The sequence below is a fragment of the Atta colombica genome, unplaced genomic scaffold, assembly GCF_001594045.1.
Source record: "Atta colombica isolate Treedump-2 unplaced genomic scaffold, Acol1.0 scaffold12, whole genome shotgun sequence".
Classification (NCBI taxonomy): domain Eukaryota; kingdom Metazoa; phylum Arthropoda; class Insecta; order Hymenoptera; family Formicidae; genus Atta; species Atta colombica.
In genome coordinates, this window is record NW_017259206.1 from 6,857,262 (window position 1) to 6,873,533 (window position 16,272).

General features: G+C 38.7%; 1 protein-coding gene across 1 annotated transcript in view; it reads right to left on the minus strand.

Annotated features, from left to right (window-relative positions):
• LOC108694409 (neuroligin-1-like) overlaps positions 1-16,272 on the minus strand; it is a 32,902-nt gene that overhangs the window by 14,554 nt on the left and 2,076 nt on the right. The window contains exons 2-4 of the mRNA XM_018203854.1: positions 7,726-8,023; positions 4,447-4,599; positions 2,424-2,624 (exon numbers count right to left, since the gene is read on the minus strand). Coding sequence (XP_018059343.1) covers positions 2,424-2,624; positions 4,447-4,599; positions 7,726-8,023 — 652 coding nt within the window. The remainder of the gene's footprint in view (positions 1-2,423; positions 2,625-4,446; positions 4,600-7,725; positions 8,024-16,272) is intronic.

Here is a 16,272-nt window from a genome sequence, read left to right on the forward strand (position 1 = left end):
TTTTTATAAAAATTACAAACAACCGAATTGGATACGCTATATTCAAGTTATTTTCGTAGTGTGGCGTTTAAGAGTTAAGTTTACATTAGTTATAGTTATTCTTATGAGGTAGAGAGATTTAATAAAAATAATAAACTTTAAAACTTCTAGGCATCTGGACAATATATTTTATATTTTTCTTTTCCAACACTACTAAATTTATAATGTTAAATTATACCCCACAATTTGAGTTATTTTGAATCACTTTTATAAGTCGCCACTGCTCCTACTCAATATAATATTAATCTAACTAAAACAGGAGTTAAACAAATTTGATTCAAATTTAATTTATTATGTACTAAGTGCATAACATTAGTTATGTACTAAGTGCAAACGTTAATATGGACATTGTTAACTTTGAAACTAACTACAGAAATATAGGTATATTTTGATTCATACATATGAAGCTAAAAATATTAAAATGTTAAAAAAAAGGAAAAGGGTTACGAGCCTAAGGTTAATCGTTATAAATTGTTGTAAATTTTTACATTGATCCATTAGGAATCGAAACATTTATTTTGTTTGTTTTTATTGCCGGTAAATTAAAGTTTTATATTTTAACTAAATGACATGTTTATTTACTAACGTTTTCAATTTTTAATTTATAACGATTAATCTTAGGTTCGTTTAATCCTTTTCCTTTTACGTTTTTTAATTTTATTGAGTCTTAATATCAAAATGTTATTTAAGGCTCCTTTGATATATAATAATGAAGGTTTTATATAAAGAACACTATTTTACACACACACACACACACACACACACACACACACACACACACACACACACACACACACACACACACACACACACATATATATAGAATGCACAGATAATTTTAGGAAATTGTGCTATTTCGAAATTATTGCGGCTATGGAACATTTAAGCGTGCCAAATCGAATGAATCTGGACCATCGATTATGCAAAGCGTATGGGTAGCAACGGTCGCAGCGTTAGTTATAATTTGCCTGATTGGCGCGGAATTAGTATCCAACTATATCATGCCGTAATCGCATTCGTGTGGATTTATCGCACGGCGATGTATTTACGACGCTTTTAGCGTCCTTGCTTTTGTTCCACGCGCGTTCCGAGGACCATGCATTTTTATTATTGCGCAATTTCCTCACATTGCTGAGTAGCTATACCGCGGAGAATCCCGCGATCACCCGAAGGGACAAAGGCTGGGAGGATCGTTCAATTTTGGCTGGTGTTGTCCAATGACGATAAAAAAGGGAAAAGGAAAGGAAAAAAAGGAAAAGTCTCATCTCGCTTTCTCCTCTTATCGAATAAAATGGAGTCCTGTAATTTGTCACCCCGAGCTTGGTGATGTTTTTTTGAGAGGACGGACCAACCCTTCGGTTGTCTCTTCCATGAGACCCTCGCCAACTAATCCCTGGACGATTAATCTACCGAAGGTCCTGCAAATAGCGTCTCCTCGTTTCTAACCTGCCGGTTATTTCGCCAGGCAAAGAGTTTTCAGCGAAATCACCGCCGATAGATGAATTGATCGAACCTCCGATCGCTCAGCCTCTCGTTCGAATTTCACGTATGTATTTTACGCTGAGTGAAACGATATTGGTATCATTTTTCATTGTGTTTTCTTGTCATAAACAACAACGTTATTAATACGTTAGCGGCGTAAATATTGGATCAAGTTACTCGACAAGCAAATATTTCTGCCGCCCTCAACACCCAGTATTTATACCGCGCTGATCAAATTGATTTATTTTATACCCCAATAGACCATCGCTTGGAGTAACCGATGAACTGTTAATTCTGATGACGCAATGACAGCATTAAGCTGTCAATGGAGATTTGATGATGTACATGAAAAGGAAGCGTGATATATCAATTCACAAAGTATACACATCGATGGATCAAAATTAAATGAAACGGAAGGCATATGACGTTCTTATTCAAATATTTAGAAATTCTGGCTTTTTTAATTTCTAGAATTTCCAGCTCTTTAACTAACGAAAAAAAATCTGCGACTGTTAAAAAATTTAGTAATCTTTTTTTAGGCATCGGTTTTCTTTCAATTTCGAAAAAAAGTTTTTTTAGAGATCATACTATAAAATAGTAACAATTTTAATAATGGCAATCAATCTCCGGCAAGATAATAGGATCTCTGGTAGAACAGCTATTGATCTCCAATGGAACACTAGTCGAGAGGTGGCAATCGTGGTCTAGATACGCAAATCGTTTGCAAACATAAGTTTCTTCTGTGTCTCTCTCTCTCTAATTGCTAGAAGATGTTTAAATCGTAAGAACGTTCCGTTAAAACAGGATTCTGCGGAATTCAACGTTTCGTGCGCGGCGTACGCGAGCGTTCAGGCGGAGTTCGAAGGATTAATTGCTAATTGCGCTAGGGATTCCTCTCTTACCTTTACTGTAAGGAGCGAGCAATAGCAAATTCACCAGCGCCGCTCCGGTATCGTGGCCCATTAGAGTTATCCGTGTTGGATCGCCACCGAAGGCGCCGATGTTTTCACGCACCCAACGGAGTCCCATCGTGATGTCCTTTAAAGCCAAATTCCCGCCGGATCCGCTCGTTCGATCAGGGAACGGACGAGTCCTCAAGAATCCTGAAAGGATGCCAAATCGTTCGCGATTTAACCATTCTCGCGGATCACACGATATTCTTTTATTGCATTTCTCTCTTTTTTTATCTATCGTTATCACGCAACATTTGCGATGCGATAGCGTTCATTTGATAAAATTTTGTTCGCAAATTTCGTCATGAAAGTGACTTAAATTCATGATATCAAATTATACCTAATTTAAATTATTTTAAATTATTTTTATAGGCTGCTATTATTTCTACTCAATGTGTCGTTAATTCAGCTAAAATAATAGAATTAAACAATTTAAATTCATATTTTTAGATAAATTAACTCAAGAAATGTGTTAATTCAAATATTAAGAATCTTTATTTTAGACTGCATATGTGAGAAACACAATCGATACTAGAAAAATGTCTATTACGGTCGAAACTGAATTTTCATTGCTTTTAATAAATTCAATCTTGAATTATTAATATACACTATATATGTACTTGCATATTGTAATGTTTTTAGAACTGCACGCCGAATTGTTTTTCCGAACTATAAAACGCAATTAAAATTACTCTGGTAATCGCGAATTAAATTGACAAACAATTTAATGATTTGATGCTACCAAGTAATACCGTCATGTTATAAAGATGTTAATATGTTGAAACTGTTAATAAATTTATTGCGAAAAATATTACCTCGGCCGGGAAATTTAATTCAAATTTAGTTTATTATTTACCAATTACATACATTAATCTAAATACTGTTTATTAGTATTAATGTAAATACTGTTTTTAAAAGTAAGCAATTTGATTACAAAAATGAGTTGATATAGTTATTTTTTTTTTGACAACATGTTACGTATTAAATCCATCACATCATGATAAAAGCTGTATAAGGCCATTGGACCAATGAGACATAAAGACGCCAAATTCATTTACATAAGCTGTTCATTGCTCCAGCAACCTTATGCTATGCTTATGCAGCTTATGTCATCTTGTGTGTAATGGGCTTTAAAATAATACATTTTGACACATTTGAAAGTTAAAAATAACTATGTTTAACTTAAAAAAATTTTAAATTTGATTTTATAATATTTAATATGTGTGTTTTCAAATTAAGAAATAAAAATTCTGATTATGACAAGTGAAGAATTTCATTAAAAAAATTTAAGAGGAGTATAGAGAGAGAGACAAGCGTGAAGATTCGATTTAATGTTTCATAACTGCGATAATTAAACGAAGCGTATAAATATTCGTTACGCTATTAAGTCATAAACCAAGGAAGTTTAACAAGTAAATAGATAGAATTGACATTTTCGGACTTTCGTATATTCGCAGCGCACTACGACAGAGATACATTTGTGGGTCTTCAAAGTGCCAATATTGACTTAAGAATGTAAATGGTTTCTACGAAGCTATCTCTCTATTTCGAAGAGTATAGTAGTTAATGATACAAACTTACTTTCGAGGAGGTGGGAGTAATAAACGCGCTTTCCACTATAGAAATATAGTGCAACTTTTCCAATAATTGGCGCTTCTTTACTTAGATATTTATGTTTTCCAATCTCTAGTAAGATAATTATAATAAAAAAAATTGATTAATTATTTATCTAAACATTATTCAGTACAAAAAATGTTTTTCTACAAATTATAAAATACAGCAAATTCAGAGGTAAAGAAAGTTTTAAATAAACAAATAAAATTTCAGAAATTGCAAGATAGAAATTAAGGTATCTTGACGCAAGATGGATGTTATTTGGAATTTCTTTGTCCGTGGAATGTTGCGTCAGAAGGTTCGCTTAATGAAAATGCTTTCGGGGATGCGGGACAGTTGATTAAAGGGTAGCACGTACCTAAGATGCCGAGACGATAGTTGAGCGTGATCACTATGACGTGGCCGGCGCTCGCCAAGACCGATCCATCGTATAAGTTACCTGATCCCCATTCGAAACTTTCGCCGTGTACGTACACCATCACCGCATACGGCGCCTCCAGTCCTCGAGATCCTGAAAGCAAGCAGGCAAATGGGTGTCTGCGTCGCTCTTTCATTTTCTTCCACGAATAAACCTCTTATCTGTATAAACCTTCCATTGACAGATCCAGCTTTTCCCGTAATACCGCACGACATTATCGCTACGTAGCATTATGCTTACACCCGTTTTATCCCTCTTTCCCGTAAGCGAATCGCAAATGTAAAGCAGCGGATTGCGCCTAGCGAGTTTTCGTTTTAAGAGTGTCGTTCTTCGCGCGTCTGCGATTTCGTTTTACAATATTGTTTATACTCTGAACTAAATTCACTCCCAGATCTCTACCCCCCCCCCCCCCCCCCCCTGCAAATGTTCCGTTTCTCTATGAATGTAAAATGAAATTCCTACAGCCAATTAGTCGTTTTCGCCGTTTGCCACCTGCGCAATTAAGATAACTAATTGCATCGCATAATCCGCACTAAGCATCTAAATTCTCTACGAGCTCGTCACGTCTTTACACGGTCTCGCGAAATCGTCAGAAACGAGCAGATCCATGGTATCGCGATTCATTGCACGTAGAAACGACCATGGGAGAAAAATCGCGCAGCGCGGGTCAAAGCTGTTCATTTACCAAGAGAGACGAAGGGGAAGAGCGACGGATGTGCTTCGCTTTGAACAACTTCGTGGCACCGATCGATCGTCGCTGCCACAAATTTATTTACGTGGCAAAGTCGCAGCGGCAACTTTTCACGCGCACAAATAAGCGTATCTCACGATCGCGGTTTACGCGACAGAGAGATTCCGGAACGCATCTTCGCGCGGATCCGCCGCGGCTGTCGTAAACGTTACGATACGATTTAGAAAATCGTCCCGATAAAACGGATATCCCTTTTTTTTAAACGCTCGTCTTTTACGGCGAACGTAAAATTTTACGCCGAGAGCGTCGCGTAAGCCGGAACCGAAGGTAAATTAAAGCGAAAAAGCTTGTTTTAATAAGGCTTTAGGATTACTCGACGCTTTTTATAGACCTGGGCACGTTCCGAGGTTTTCGTGTTTGTAAGTACTTCGGATTTAGCGAACCTCCTCTCTCTTTTCTTCTTTTCCTTCCACCTTACGAATCTTCTGTGTACACGTCTCCATCAGTTGGGTTTCAAGATTAAAAGTTTCCATTTAATTGATAATCACCTCAGCAACTAATAAACCAGGAATACGCATTTATCCATCCATCGCGTCGCAACTAATTAATGTCTGTCTGTTATACGATTTATACTCGGTACATCAGATTACCTGTCTGGGGAGAACATCATCCTAAACTATCACGGGAGATGGCTTTCGCGCGCTGCCAAGTTACGTGAGCTCGCAATCATCGTAGTTAGTAATTCAATCGCACCGCGATCTTACTTTGATTATCCGTTAACTCGTAAAACTAGCCCAATTAGTATCGATCAATTCGTGAGTACTGCTCGACGCTGCGAAGCACTGTCTTTATCGATTACGGAATCGATATTTGTCTTATCAAAGCTGTGCTTGATGTGCAATCGTATATTAAGCAGCCGTTTAAAGCACCCGTATTAAGCGATCGTTAATCGCGAGCTCTAATCGTCACGAAATCCGTAACTGAAATCTGAACCTGAAATCACCTAAAAGCGTCATATAGATATAAGAGAGATAGTACACGCAGCTCTCGGTTAGGTTTTTCACGAAAATTGGAGTTTTTTACAAAGCGAAAATTCTGGGATCTGATTGATTTATAGTCGCTTTCCCCGTAACGAAAATTCGATTGAGAATCTTTTTTGATCGGCTTTTTTTACAGTTTCTTACTCTCCTCTACGCCCTGCTATCCGTACCTTGTGTTATTCGCGTAGCTCGCGCAATTTTCAATCCTTCTTCCTTTTCCCTTTGTAGCCCGACCGAGGTTACGGCGCAGACCGGCCGCTTTACGTTGCAAATTCGCCTCTATCTTTCATCGCGCACTGAGTAACGTGCGACGTAACGCATGCGGCTGCTCCCAGGTTGATACTACCCGGCATAAAGGTATACTAATTACTTTAGGACTAATTACTTTAGGAAGCAACTTGTGCCATGTAATACTATACGGACGCATAAATTGTCGGCTCCGATAGATAATATAGTTGAGAATTTCAGGAGCCGAATTATGGCCGCGCTTCAAAACTTTATAACGTTCCAATGTAACGTATTATTTTCCGGCATATAAAATTCTTTTTAATCGTATAAAATTAACCTCGGTCGATTGCATCTTCTAGACGATACATAATTTCCTGTCGATACATAATTTTAAGCGTGAAATCAATTTAAGTCTTTTTTTTTTTTGCGCCCACTCATAATCACAACGAACGAACGCGTTGAACCATTAAAAGTTATTAATTTTTTATTACAGAACTTTAATACAGAATTTTTTATTTAAGAATTTATAACGGATATATACGTGCGTGAGTTTCCCTTGAAATAAATATCGATCGAGAATTGATAATCGAGTTGCAACGCTCATAAACTGTGCTGCTTGAATAAATAATAATAAGATGTGAAAAATACATTATTTATTCAAAGTAAGAGTTGAACTTTCATTAACTCAATGTGGAGTAGTTTTACCACCTTCCTGAAGAGTAAAGACCTTCATTAAAACTTATTATACCTTTTATTCTGTCAGAATTGAGAAACTTTACGTTACTGCCGAGATACTTTAGGCGACAATAGAAACGTAATTTTGCATAGTCCCTCTTAGAATATTATTTATCGTATGACCTTGCCCTTCTTTCGTAAAAAAGAAACCTTCTTCAAAAGACTACGTTGTAATTTAATTCCTAATGACCGAAAGTATTACGAGAAAGTGGATCATGCAATATGCAATGAAGAGTCATTTATCTAAAATAATTTCAATAACACTTTAACTTGTACGCAGGTTTGTGTAACGATTAGAGCTATAACACACAGAAAAATTTAAGCAGAAAGACGTAAGCCATAAGTAAATTAGTCAATAATCATAATTGAGAATATAAAGCCATAATATAAGCAAGCAATTCAATATATTGATTTCTTCATTACTTACATCACACTATTTAAATTTTTCTATATGCTTTTAATGGCTCTTAATACGATTAAATACTATTAAATACTATTAAATAGAACCGACAAATGCATTCTTACCGCTTCCGGGTATGTACAGATTGAGGAAGAGACAGTCCTCGCTCTGGTTGGCCAGGAAGACAACCATCTTTTTGAGCTGCTGATACCTGCCTTGCGGCATCTGCAAAAGTGCGGCAGTGTTATTGGTGAGGTCCGGATAATTCTGCGGGCACACCGCGCCGAATGTATCCGCCAGCTTGACACCGCTCCAAGGTATCGGCGAGATCGGAGGACGAAACCTTAAATCTCCTACGGGAGGCGCAGCATAAGGTATCCCGCGAAACACTTCCACGGGGTCTAAGTGCCGGCTGTTCAATTCCTGTAACAAGAACGATACGAATAGATTTAATATCCGTGGCGAACTATCTACATTTATCGATTTCATCGCTATCTATTCTAAAACTGTGACCGATATCTATCTCCGAGTTTTATCGATATACAACAATGTCTGTATGTACCAGTTTTATCTCTGGATTTTATCAGGGTCGCGGTTTTATCGATTCTATTCGGTGTCTTGGGATATCTCTGAAATTGATAAACATGAACTCTCCTTTCTCTTGTTCTTCGACCGTCCGTTCGCGCAAGTAGCTTCTAAAATACGCTTGGATGCTTCTCCGCGGAGATACATCGTTCTCTCTGTTCGGGGCACACGGATCTCTCTGGGAGGGAAAAACGGAAACAGACAGCCGGAAAGCTAGAACAGCTCCTCCTCCTCCTCCTCTCTCTCTTTCTTTCTTTTTCTACTCTTGCACCCAATATCCATTTCATCCCCTACGCGCGTCGGAAGCGCGAGTGATTCGAAAGATACTCGGCTCGCATGAGAAGAAGATATGATCCAACCTTTCTTAAACAAACCGATGATTAAAAACACTGCGAGCCTTGATTCTCACTTTGATGAAAACGTCGCAATGAATGAAACTAAAAAAAAGAAAAAATAAACAAAAAGCGACTCGAATTACAAAGGAGGGTCTTTAGCTATAAATATTAATTAAATTATTATTAAGATTGAATAATAATAATTGCTTCTTTTAAACGCGATATTTATTTTCAAAATATTCGCGGAAATAAATGAATCTTATAAAGTTCTATTTCTCACGACGTAACTGAGCGGGAAAAATTACTGTTCGGTCACATCATGGAAACAATTATATTGGAAGGACCGATAGATCTCGTTTGCCGCGGCTCGACTTTAATTGCATCACCGAGCGCAATTGGAAAGGTCTGCCCGTCGAAATGGTCGTTCTACGATTCGCGCTGGAAATTACAAAGTTCCCTTAACGTATCGGCGTCGCGTTTTCGTCGCAGGATCGATGAAAAAAATGTGATGTAAAGAGTACGAGAGAGAAATTAAAGAAAAAAAGGGAAAAATATAGACTGAAAACAAAAGAAAGAGAGAGGCAAAAATAAGAGTTATTTGATTCGACATTTCCAATTGCATTAAAAATTAAATGCGCGTCATACGACTGCCGATAACAATCGGCGCTTATCGAAGCTCCCATAAAATCCCGGGCGATGATGGCGATGACATAGGATGAAATATTAATTTCGCTTCATGAGTTTGCGAATTTTATTCTGGCTGACGATCTCGTAATTGACTCTCATCCGGCGGTTAAAATATTAAAAAAGGAGAAGATAAATCGACATGTTATGCATAGATTAAAAAAACAAAATTTAAAAAATAACAAGTAAATTCGAATAAGCGGGAGAGAGAGAGAGAGAGAGAGAAAGTTTTGAAATTTGTACGTGCACGTTTGTCCCGGTTCATGGCGCAGCTTGTTATTTTACGATCACGGCATTCATTTTCGTATTCCCCAGGCGAGCTATCACGTAGTTGGAAATAAATTCCCATTATGGGAGAACGGTGCAGAGGAGGGAGGGCTTAGTGCGAAATCGCAAGAAAATGGAAACACACGGGCGCGTGTGTTCGACGAAAGGGACGCCGTTCGTGAAAAGATTCGCGTGCGAGAACGGCGTTACAAGTACAAGCAGTTTCTCTTCGACCCTGCTGCTTTCATCGTACGTCGTTCTTTATGAAATCATTCCGTGGTGGGTGAGAGATTTTAACACACAGAGAGAGAGAGAGAGAGAGAGAGAGAGAGAGAGAGAGAGAGATATTTACTAAAATAAAATCTCTCTTACACTTCGGCATTTTCGACTGCGTATATACAGTTTCCGGCCAGTGACATTTTGTATTCTAATTTATAAAAAAAAGTCTAATAAAATTTTTCTCATTGTCGAGTGTTAGTACAAAAGTTCGTTACCCACATCTTATACTAATACTATAATAATAATTAAAAATTTATTAGACTTTTTTTGTTTATATAAATTAGAGTATAAAATGTCACTGGCCGGAAATTTTTGCACGTCACTGTATATATGCGTCAGTTGTGGTTCTCTTCTTTATACATGTCCACATTACGTCCATATACATCTAATGACGCATGAATGTATCAGCGCTACTTGCGAATTAAAAGTCCGAACACGGGATAAATAGATCGAGGCGAGAAAATTCGAGATATTAATTCTCAATTCAAGCGAAGGTACGTTTACTCCGTTAACGAATCACCATTAAATCACCTCGCCGAAATTTGCGCGGCCACGCTTTGATGCAGCACGATCACCCGCGTGTCGTGATTGATGCAGTTTGACACGGCGTGTGTCGAATTCGATAAAATTTAAATATTAAATTGGAGTCCAAACACGCCTCGATTTCGAGCCTTTGCATTTTACGATATTCCAGACTCGAAAATAATTACACACACTGACCTTTGAAACAAGTTGCAGTTTGTTATTTCAATGACATTAGCGTCCATTAATTGCGCCAATTTGAGATAATGAATGTCACACAACTGCACAAAAGCTATCCTAACATTTTAGAAAATTAGACAATTAACGTTTATTGTGAAACTTTGATGTTGTAAACTTCAATAAACAAAAAATTCCATCTCGTTACTGCGTGTATTAAAAATTTTCGCTTAATACTCGCCGTGATAAAAGATTAATCATTAATTTGTTCCGACAATTAAGAGACCACGATTAATGCATTCTATGCTTCTACTGCCTATTGTTAGATTCTCACCCGTTTCAATCGAGCGCTTTTCAGTTCGAGTAATAGTCGCGCAATAATCTTATCTGCACGATGGGATGAAACTTATGGCCGGATTATTGCCTCTGTCTGCTCCTTTCGGGCGAGATGCGGAAGGCAGGGGGGAGGGAGGGGTGGCAGAAATGCGGAACGGTTCGTGGGCGGACTGCGTAACGGTGCCCGGTGAATTATTATAATCTCTCGGCGAATAGAACGAATTTTATTTCGAAATCAGTCGCCCGCAGACGTGATCGTAATTCTCATTATTTGCGGAATGCGAAAAAAAAAACGTTTTTTTTCATACCGAACTGCAAAGTTGGAGATTTACTCCGGCCGGCCGGAACTATAGATTCGCCAGAAGTAATAGACTTTAGGAGATATTAGCATTTCGACGTTTTTTTCTTTTTTGACAAAAATTCACTTCAAACTACTCGAAAAATTCGTCATTAAAATTGAGATGTATTATACGAGTATGTATGTCTTAGAATTGCAAATTCTTCATTCTAAAATTTCATAATTTTTCCCTGATTTCCAGACAACTTCCATGATGCTTCAATAATAATTTTGAAATTTTGTGCATTTTTATTCTGATTTGGAAATCGTTAAGTATCTTACTGAGGGTACAATTTAATATGTAAAATTTGCTCACACCATTTCCTTTCAATTGTTAAGTTGATAGTATTCCAAATTGAATAAATATGACATATGCATATTAAATTTCTAAAACCAAGAAATTTTAATTTTTCAAAAAATTTTGACTTTTCTCTGACTTTTCCTCAATTTTCCTTACCGTTTTCAATTTTTCTGACATTTTTCTGGTTTCCAGTTTTGTGGTAAACCTGGTTCTTGATTTCAACGAGACGACAACTGATGTGATTATCCCTCATGTTCTCTTTAAAATACCTTCCTCCCTTTTAAGAGTTTAACAAGAACATGAGCCAGGAGTTTGTAGAATATCTCCAGGACAAGCAAAGAGATTGGAGGGCAAAGGTAAAATCGTCCGTTTTCTTTTTTTGCCTCCTTCAATGGGACGGAGAAAAGCGAGTATCGGAATAACAAGACGAGAAGCTATCCTGAAATCTCTCTCTTCTGGATACTAAGTGAAATTGATGGCTCACATTTACCGGCGCATGTGTAAACGGAAACATGTGGGAGAGAGGCGGAGGAAGTTACCAGACAGTGAAGCGCTGTCGATCCCATCTGCGATGCATCCCAAACGAAATGGTGCTGGTAAAAAAGTTAATCAGATGTATACGATATTCGATGTAATGCGTATGGAGTATGTCGAGGTAAGTCGATACTAAATGGACGTGCAACGTCGGAATACGAACGCAACGAGAAACGGAGAACGCCTGTTTATCTGAAGACAGCATAATTTCGTGAAGCTTTACGGATTTATCTTTTCGGTTACATGTATATTTTGCCCACAATTGCAGTATTCGTGCTTGACAATTTGCATACGTTTATTCGTTTCGCGACAATTGTTACCCTAAAGAGATTGTTTACATTTCTCTCGTGCGCGGTATTCATTAGGTCCCGCGCATGGAAATGATAACAAGCGAAATAAATTTGGTTACGTCATAAATTACGGATGCAACAGTGAGCGAAGGACAGGCGTAACATCGCTAAAGCGAAGCGAATTAATATGTGTGTTTCTGCATATTCGCACGTATACATTTAATTGTGATAACGGATAGGAGTTTCGCATTAATTAGTGGCGAAAATTATGTTTCGAATTTTATATGGTCGAGATAATATCGCCGTAAAATGTGGTCTCCATTTATAAAAAAGAAAATGCGATGTATTTTCTCAATTGGGACATACCCGATGCTTTAGCGGTTTCTAACCGAGCAGAGGCTGAATGGAGTTGTGAGTTGCGTTGGAAAAATAATTATACAATCCTTATCGAGGATGAATACCGGACTGTAGATGCGGCAACAATTATGCAGTTTGTTGTTGTAAAAATTCCAGAAAGATGATTTAAACCGGACGATAAATTACGTAAATTTAGAGGTACAATAAATTATGTGCGCGACAAAGGAAGTCGAGCGGAAAAATGGCGAAGATACGGAGGATTTACGTCAGCCTGCACACACGGTCCAATAACGGTCGTATGGAAGCTTTTGCTGGTGGCGGTGTGTTTCAATGAGTTATAGAGCACATAAATGTAAAAGAAATTTATTAAGCTTCAAAGTCGCGAAACGGTTGTTTCGCAACAAATCTCGTGAATGCAACTGGAAATAGAGACAAGAAGATTGGTCGCGTCCGAGAATGTAAAGGCGAATAAAGACGCGGCCGCAAACGATGGTCAAGTTGTATTTAGTCAAGCGGATTGTCGATTAGAAAGATTTATTATGTGAGAAAACTGGAAAAAAAAGAGAGCAACTTTTTTCCCGCGTATTTATAAAGGATAGCGTAATAAAAAAAAAACAGAAAAAATATATATATATAGATTGGCACTTCTCTGCCGGGGAAATATTTTCAAGATTGAAATTCCAACGAGAGAAATGACGAAGAAAAATTTCCGAGGATAAAGGCATATTGACGAACGCGGTAAGAGCATACATTAATGCATTTGCAATGCCAATCGGGCCATCGACGGACGCGTTCGGAAAACGACGGCGTAGTGAAAAATTCCGCGATGGGATACCAGTACGCTCAGATGTAATTTCGCGGGGAATTATTATGCGTCGTGAGGAAAAATTTGTAAAGCGCTTCAAACGTATGCGACTCAGTTTCGGAATACGGGATATAACTCGTAAACCGGGCGCGATAATTGTATTAAAAAACGCGCACCTATAAACAATTTTTTTCACGTGCGCATCTCTCTCTCTCTCTCTCTTTCTTTCTCTCTCTCTCTCTCTCTCTCTCTCTCTCTCTCTCTCTCTCTTCAGTGGATAAAAATGCGGATGCGATTAACGCGATTTTCATCTCCGAGATTCGCGTATAAATAAGTGGGAAATTATATTTCCGCTTTCTGTCGATGAATTCGGACGTATTTAATACTCGGATTATGCTCAGACGGATGGCTTAGCGAATGCTGAAGAAAGACCGTATCTTCGATAAGGACAATGTCCGAATTAAATTGATCCAGATTCTACTATGAACTCAGCATACGTCCAAAATTCAATATTCAGCTGATATGCTTCATAAGGAGAATTAATACATCCTCCAAATGTCGATATATCCTCCTCATCAATGAGATTTTGGCGCCAATTACTAATATTAAATCATTTATACAAATGATATACATACACTTGTGTTGAATAAGGAAACGCAATGTTGTGATATGATAATTTTTTGAAGGAGAATTAAAGTTGCTATCACTTGGAATAAGAAGATCTTCAATAAGAATATACAAAGATACATATCACTGAGATTTTATCATATTATACATAAATCAATAAAGATAGTACACTTGGGTTTTACTTTTTAATTTAATACATTTCTTTTTTCGACGAGCGTCATACTTTCAGCCTTTCCAACCTTTTTCAACCTTTTATATTTAAAAGATAATTTTGTACTGTTAATAAATATTACAAACGTCGCTATATCTCTATCAATATCTACATCTGATGTACGATAAACATGTATCTCGAACACGACGTAGTCTCGCAAACGCATAACGATAATCGATCGTTCAAGATTCGCATCGCTCAAGATTCAACGGCTGTACGTGCCTGAGGGCGGCAATATGCAAAATAATTCTGCTTATATATCTCAGCGGAGGAGCCAGGGACTGCGAAGGAACACGATCGCTGTAGTCGGTGCGCGTTTGACAGAGCAATGTTTTCCTCCGACAAAACGTATGGCGGTCGATCGTGCGAAATGGACCGGTGAACGGCGAACGTGAGCGAGCGTGAACGCGGGCGCGAGCGAGGCGAACAAAAAACGACAACCGTGAGTTGTGCGGCACGTTACGACGTAATGTAAAGGCCACGAGGCGTCCTGAACGAAAAAGTTTTCTCGTTATCCATCCATCCGCCCGGGGACTGCCGGGCGAAAAAAGGCCGGTAAATTGCGGATCCACAATTCCCGCCAAAGCGACTATGTCCCCCGTCTGATCCGCGCGCGGATGTTTCAATCGCGTGAGACGTCGGTGATGGCATTACGAATACACGATTACGCGCCCGTACAAATAATCCTTATTCGATGTTCTCTTTTACGACGAGCCGATCCCGAGAGGAGACTTAGCCGAGATATACAAGCAAAATGAGGCGCTGAAGGGGATGAATCGGCAGTGGTGGTTCATGTAATACCCACGCGTAAGATCTGCTTTTAGATATAACTACGTATTATTTAAAATGGATCCTTCTACGAATCGTGAGCACGCTTTACTCCAGCTATGTACGCTTCAATTATTTCGCCCTTTGCTCGTAGCAGTTATAATAAGCCAACATTGTTCCTTGAAGTATCGAAGTTCCAACGATGCTGCAATATCCTGTATAATTTGTATACGCGCGTCTTACACAGGCTTGATAAGAGCGCGGAGATGAAATTCCAGGATTGCGCGGAGAGCAACAGGATTTAACGTTGCTCTCGCGATCCTTTTTCGACGAGGTCGGGCATGGCAATTTTGAGGGAGAACGATTCGTAATTTCGCGAATGCAACAACGACGCGCAAATATCAAATGTCAGAAAGTTAAATAACACGCGGGGATGAAAGCTCTATGATCTCTTCACGTATAGCGAACCGGATACGTTGTCGCCGAACGATATCGGTGGTGATGCACCGCGCGGATTGATACCGGAGCATCAAATTGGCCGATTTCCCCGCAATTCCCCACGGTCCACTATTCCGTGGCCGCGAATTTATTTTCGCCAATGTGAAGCCACCGGCGGTTGAGATGGCGGGGATATGTGGTTGACGATATCCCGCCTGCGGAATACTTTAACGCGAAACGCGAAATTTACCGGCTCGTATTGCGAGCGAGTGGCGCGGCGCCGCGCCGGGCCGGCACGAGAATCATCGGACACGTCCATCGATCCGCCTCTTGTCGATATGAATATCTATTAGACGTAATTGATGTCTACCATCCGGCGTAGCGAATGCCGCGGTAAATGTCAAATCGGCCTCGCCCACTCTGACTGATCGGTGTTGTGAAAACGCTTCGGCTCCGATAGACGAGCTGCCAGCAAATTGTCTGTTGGAAAAATTTCGCTGTCGTGTGGGACATCGAGATATCGAACCGCTTTTAGTTTCCACTCTGGCAGCGGCGCGCAGCTATGCGAAGTATATTGGAAATAGGATGGAGGATAAAAGACAGGAATTTTTCTACTGTATATACGCATTTCGTATTTAATTATTTTAATTCGCGAAATTTCGAGTCGCTATAATAAAAGCTTGTACTCATTGTGAATTCTTTTGCTGTGTACGGTTTGACGAGGATAATTAGTCTTGTTGCTTCTTTTGAGGAAACATGTGTGCTTGACTAATTGTGAGAGAAAAAAAAAAAAATATATATATATATATATTTCAATTA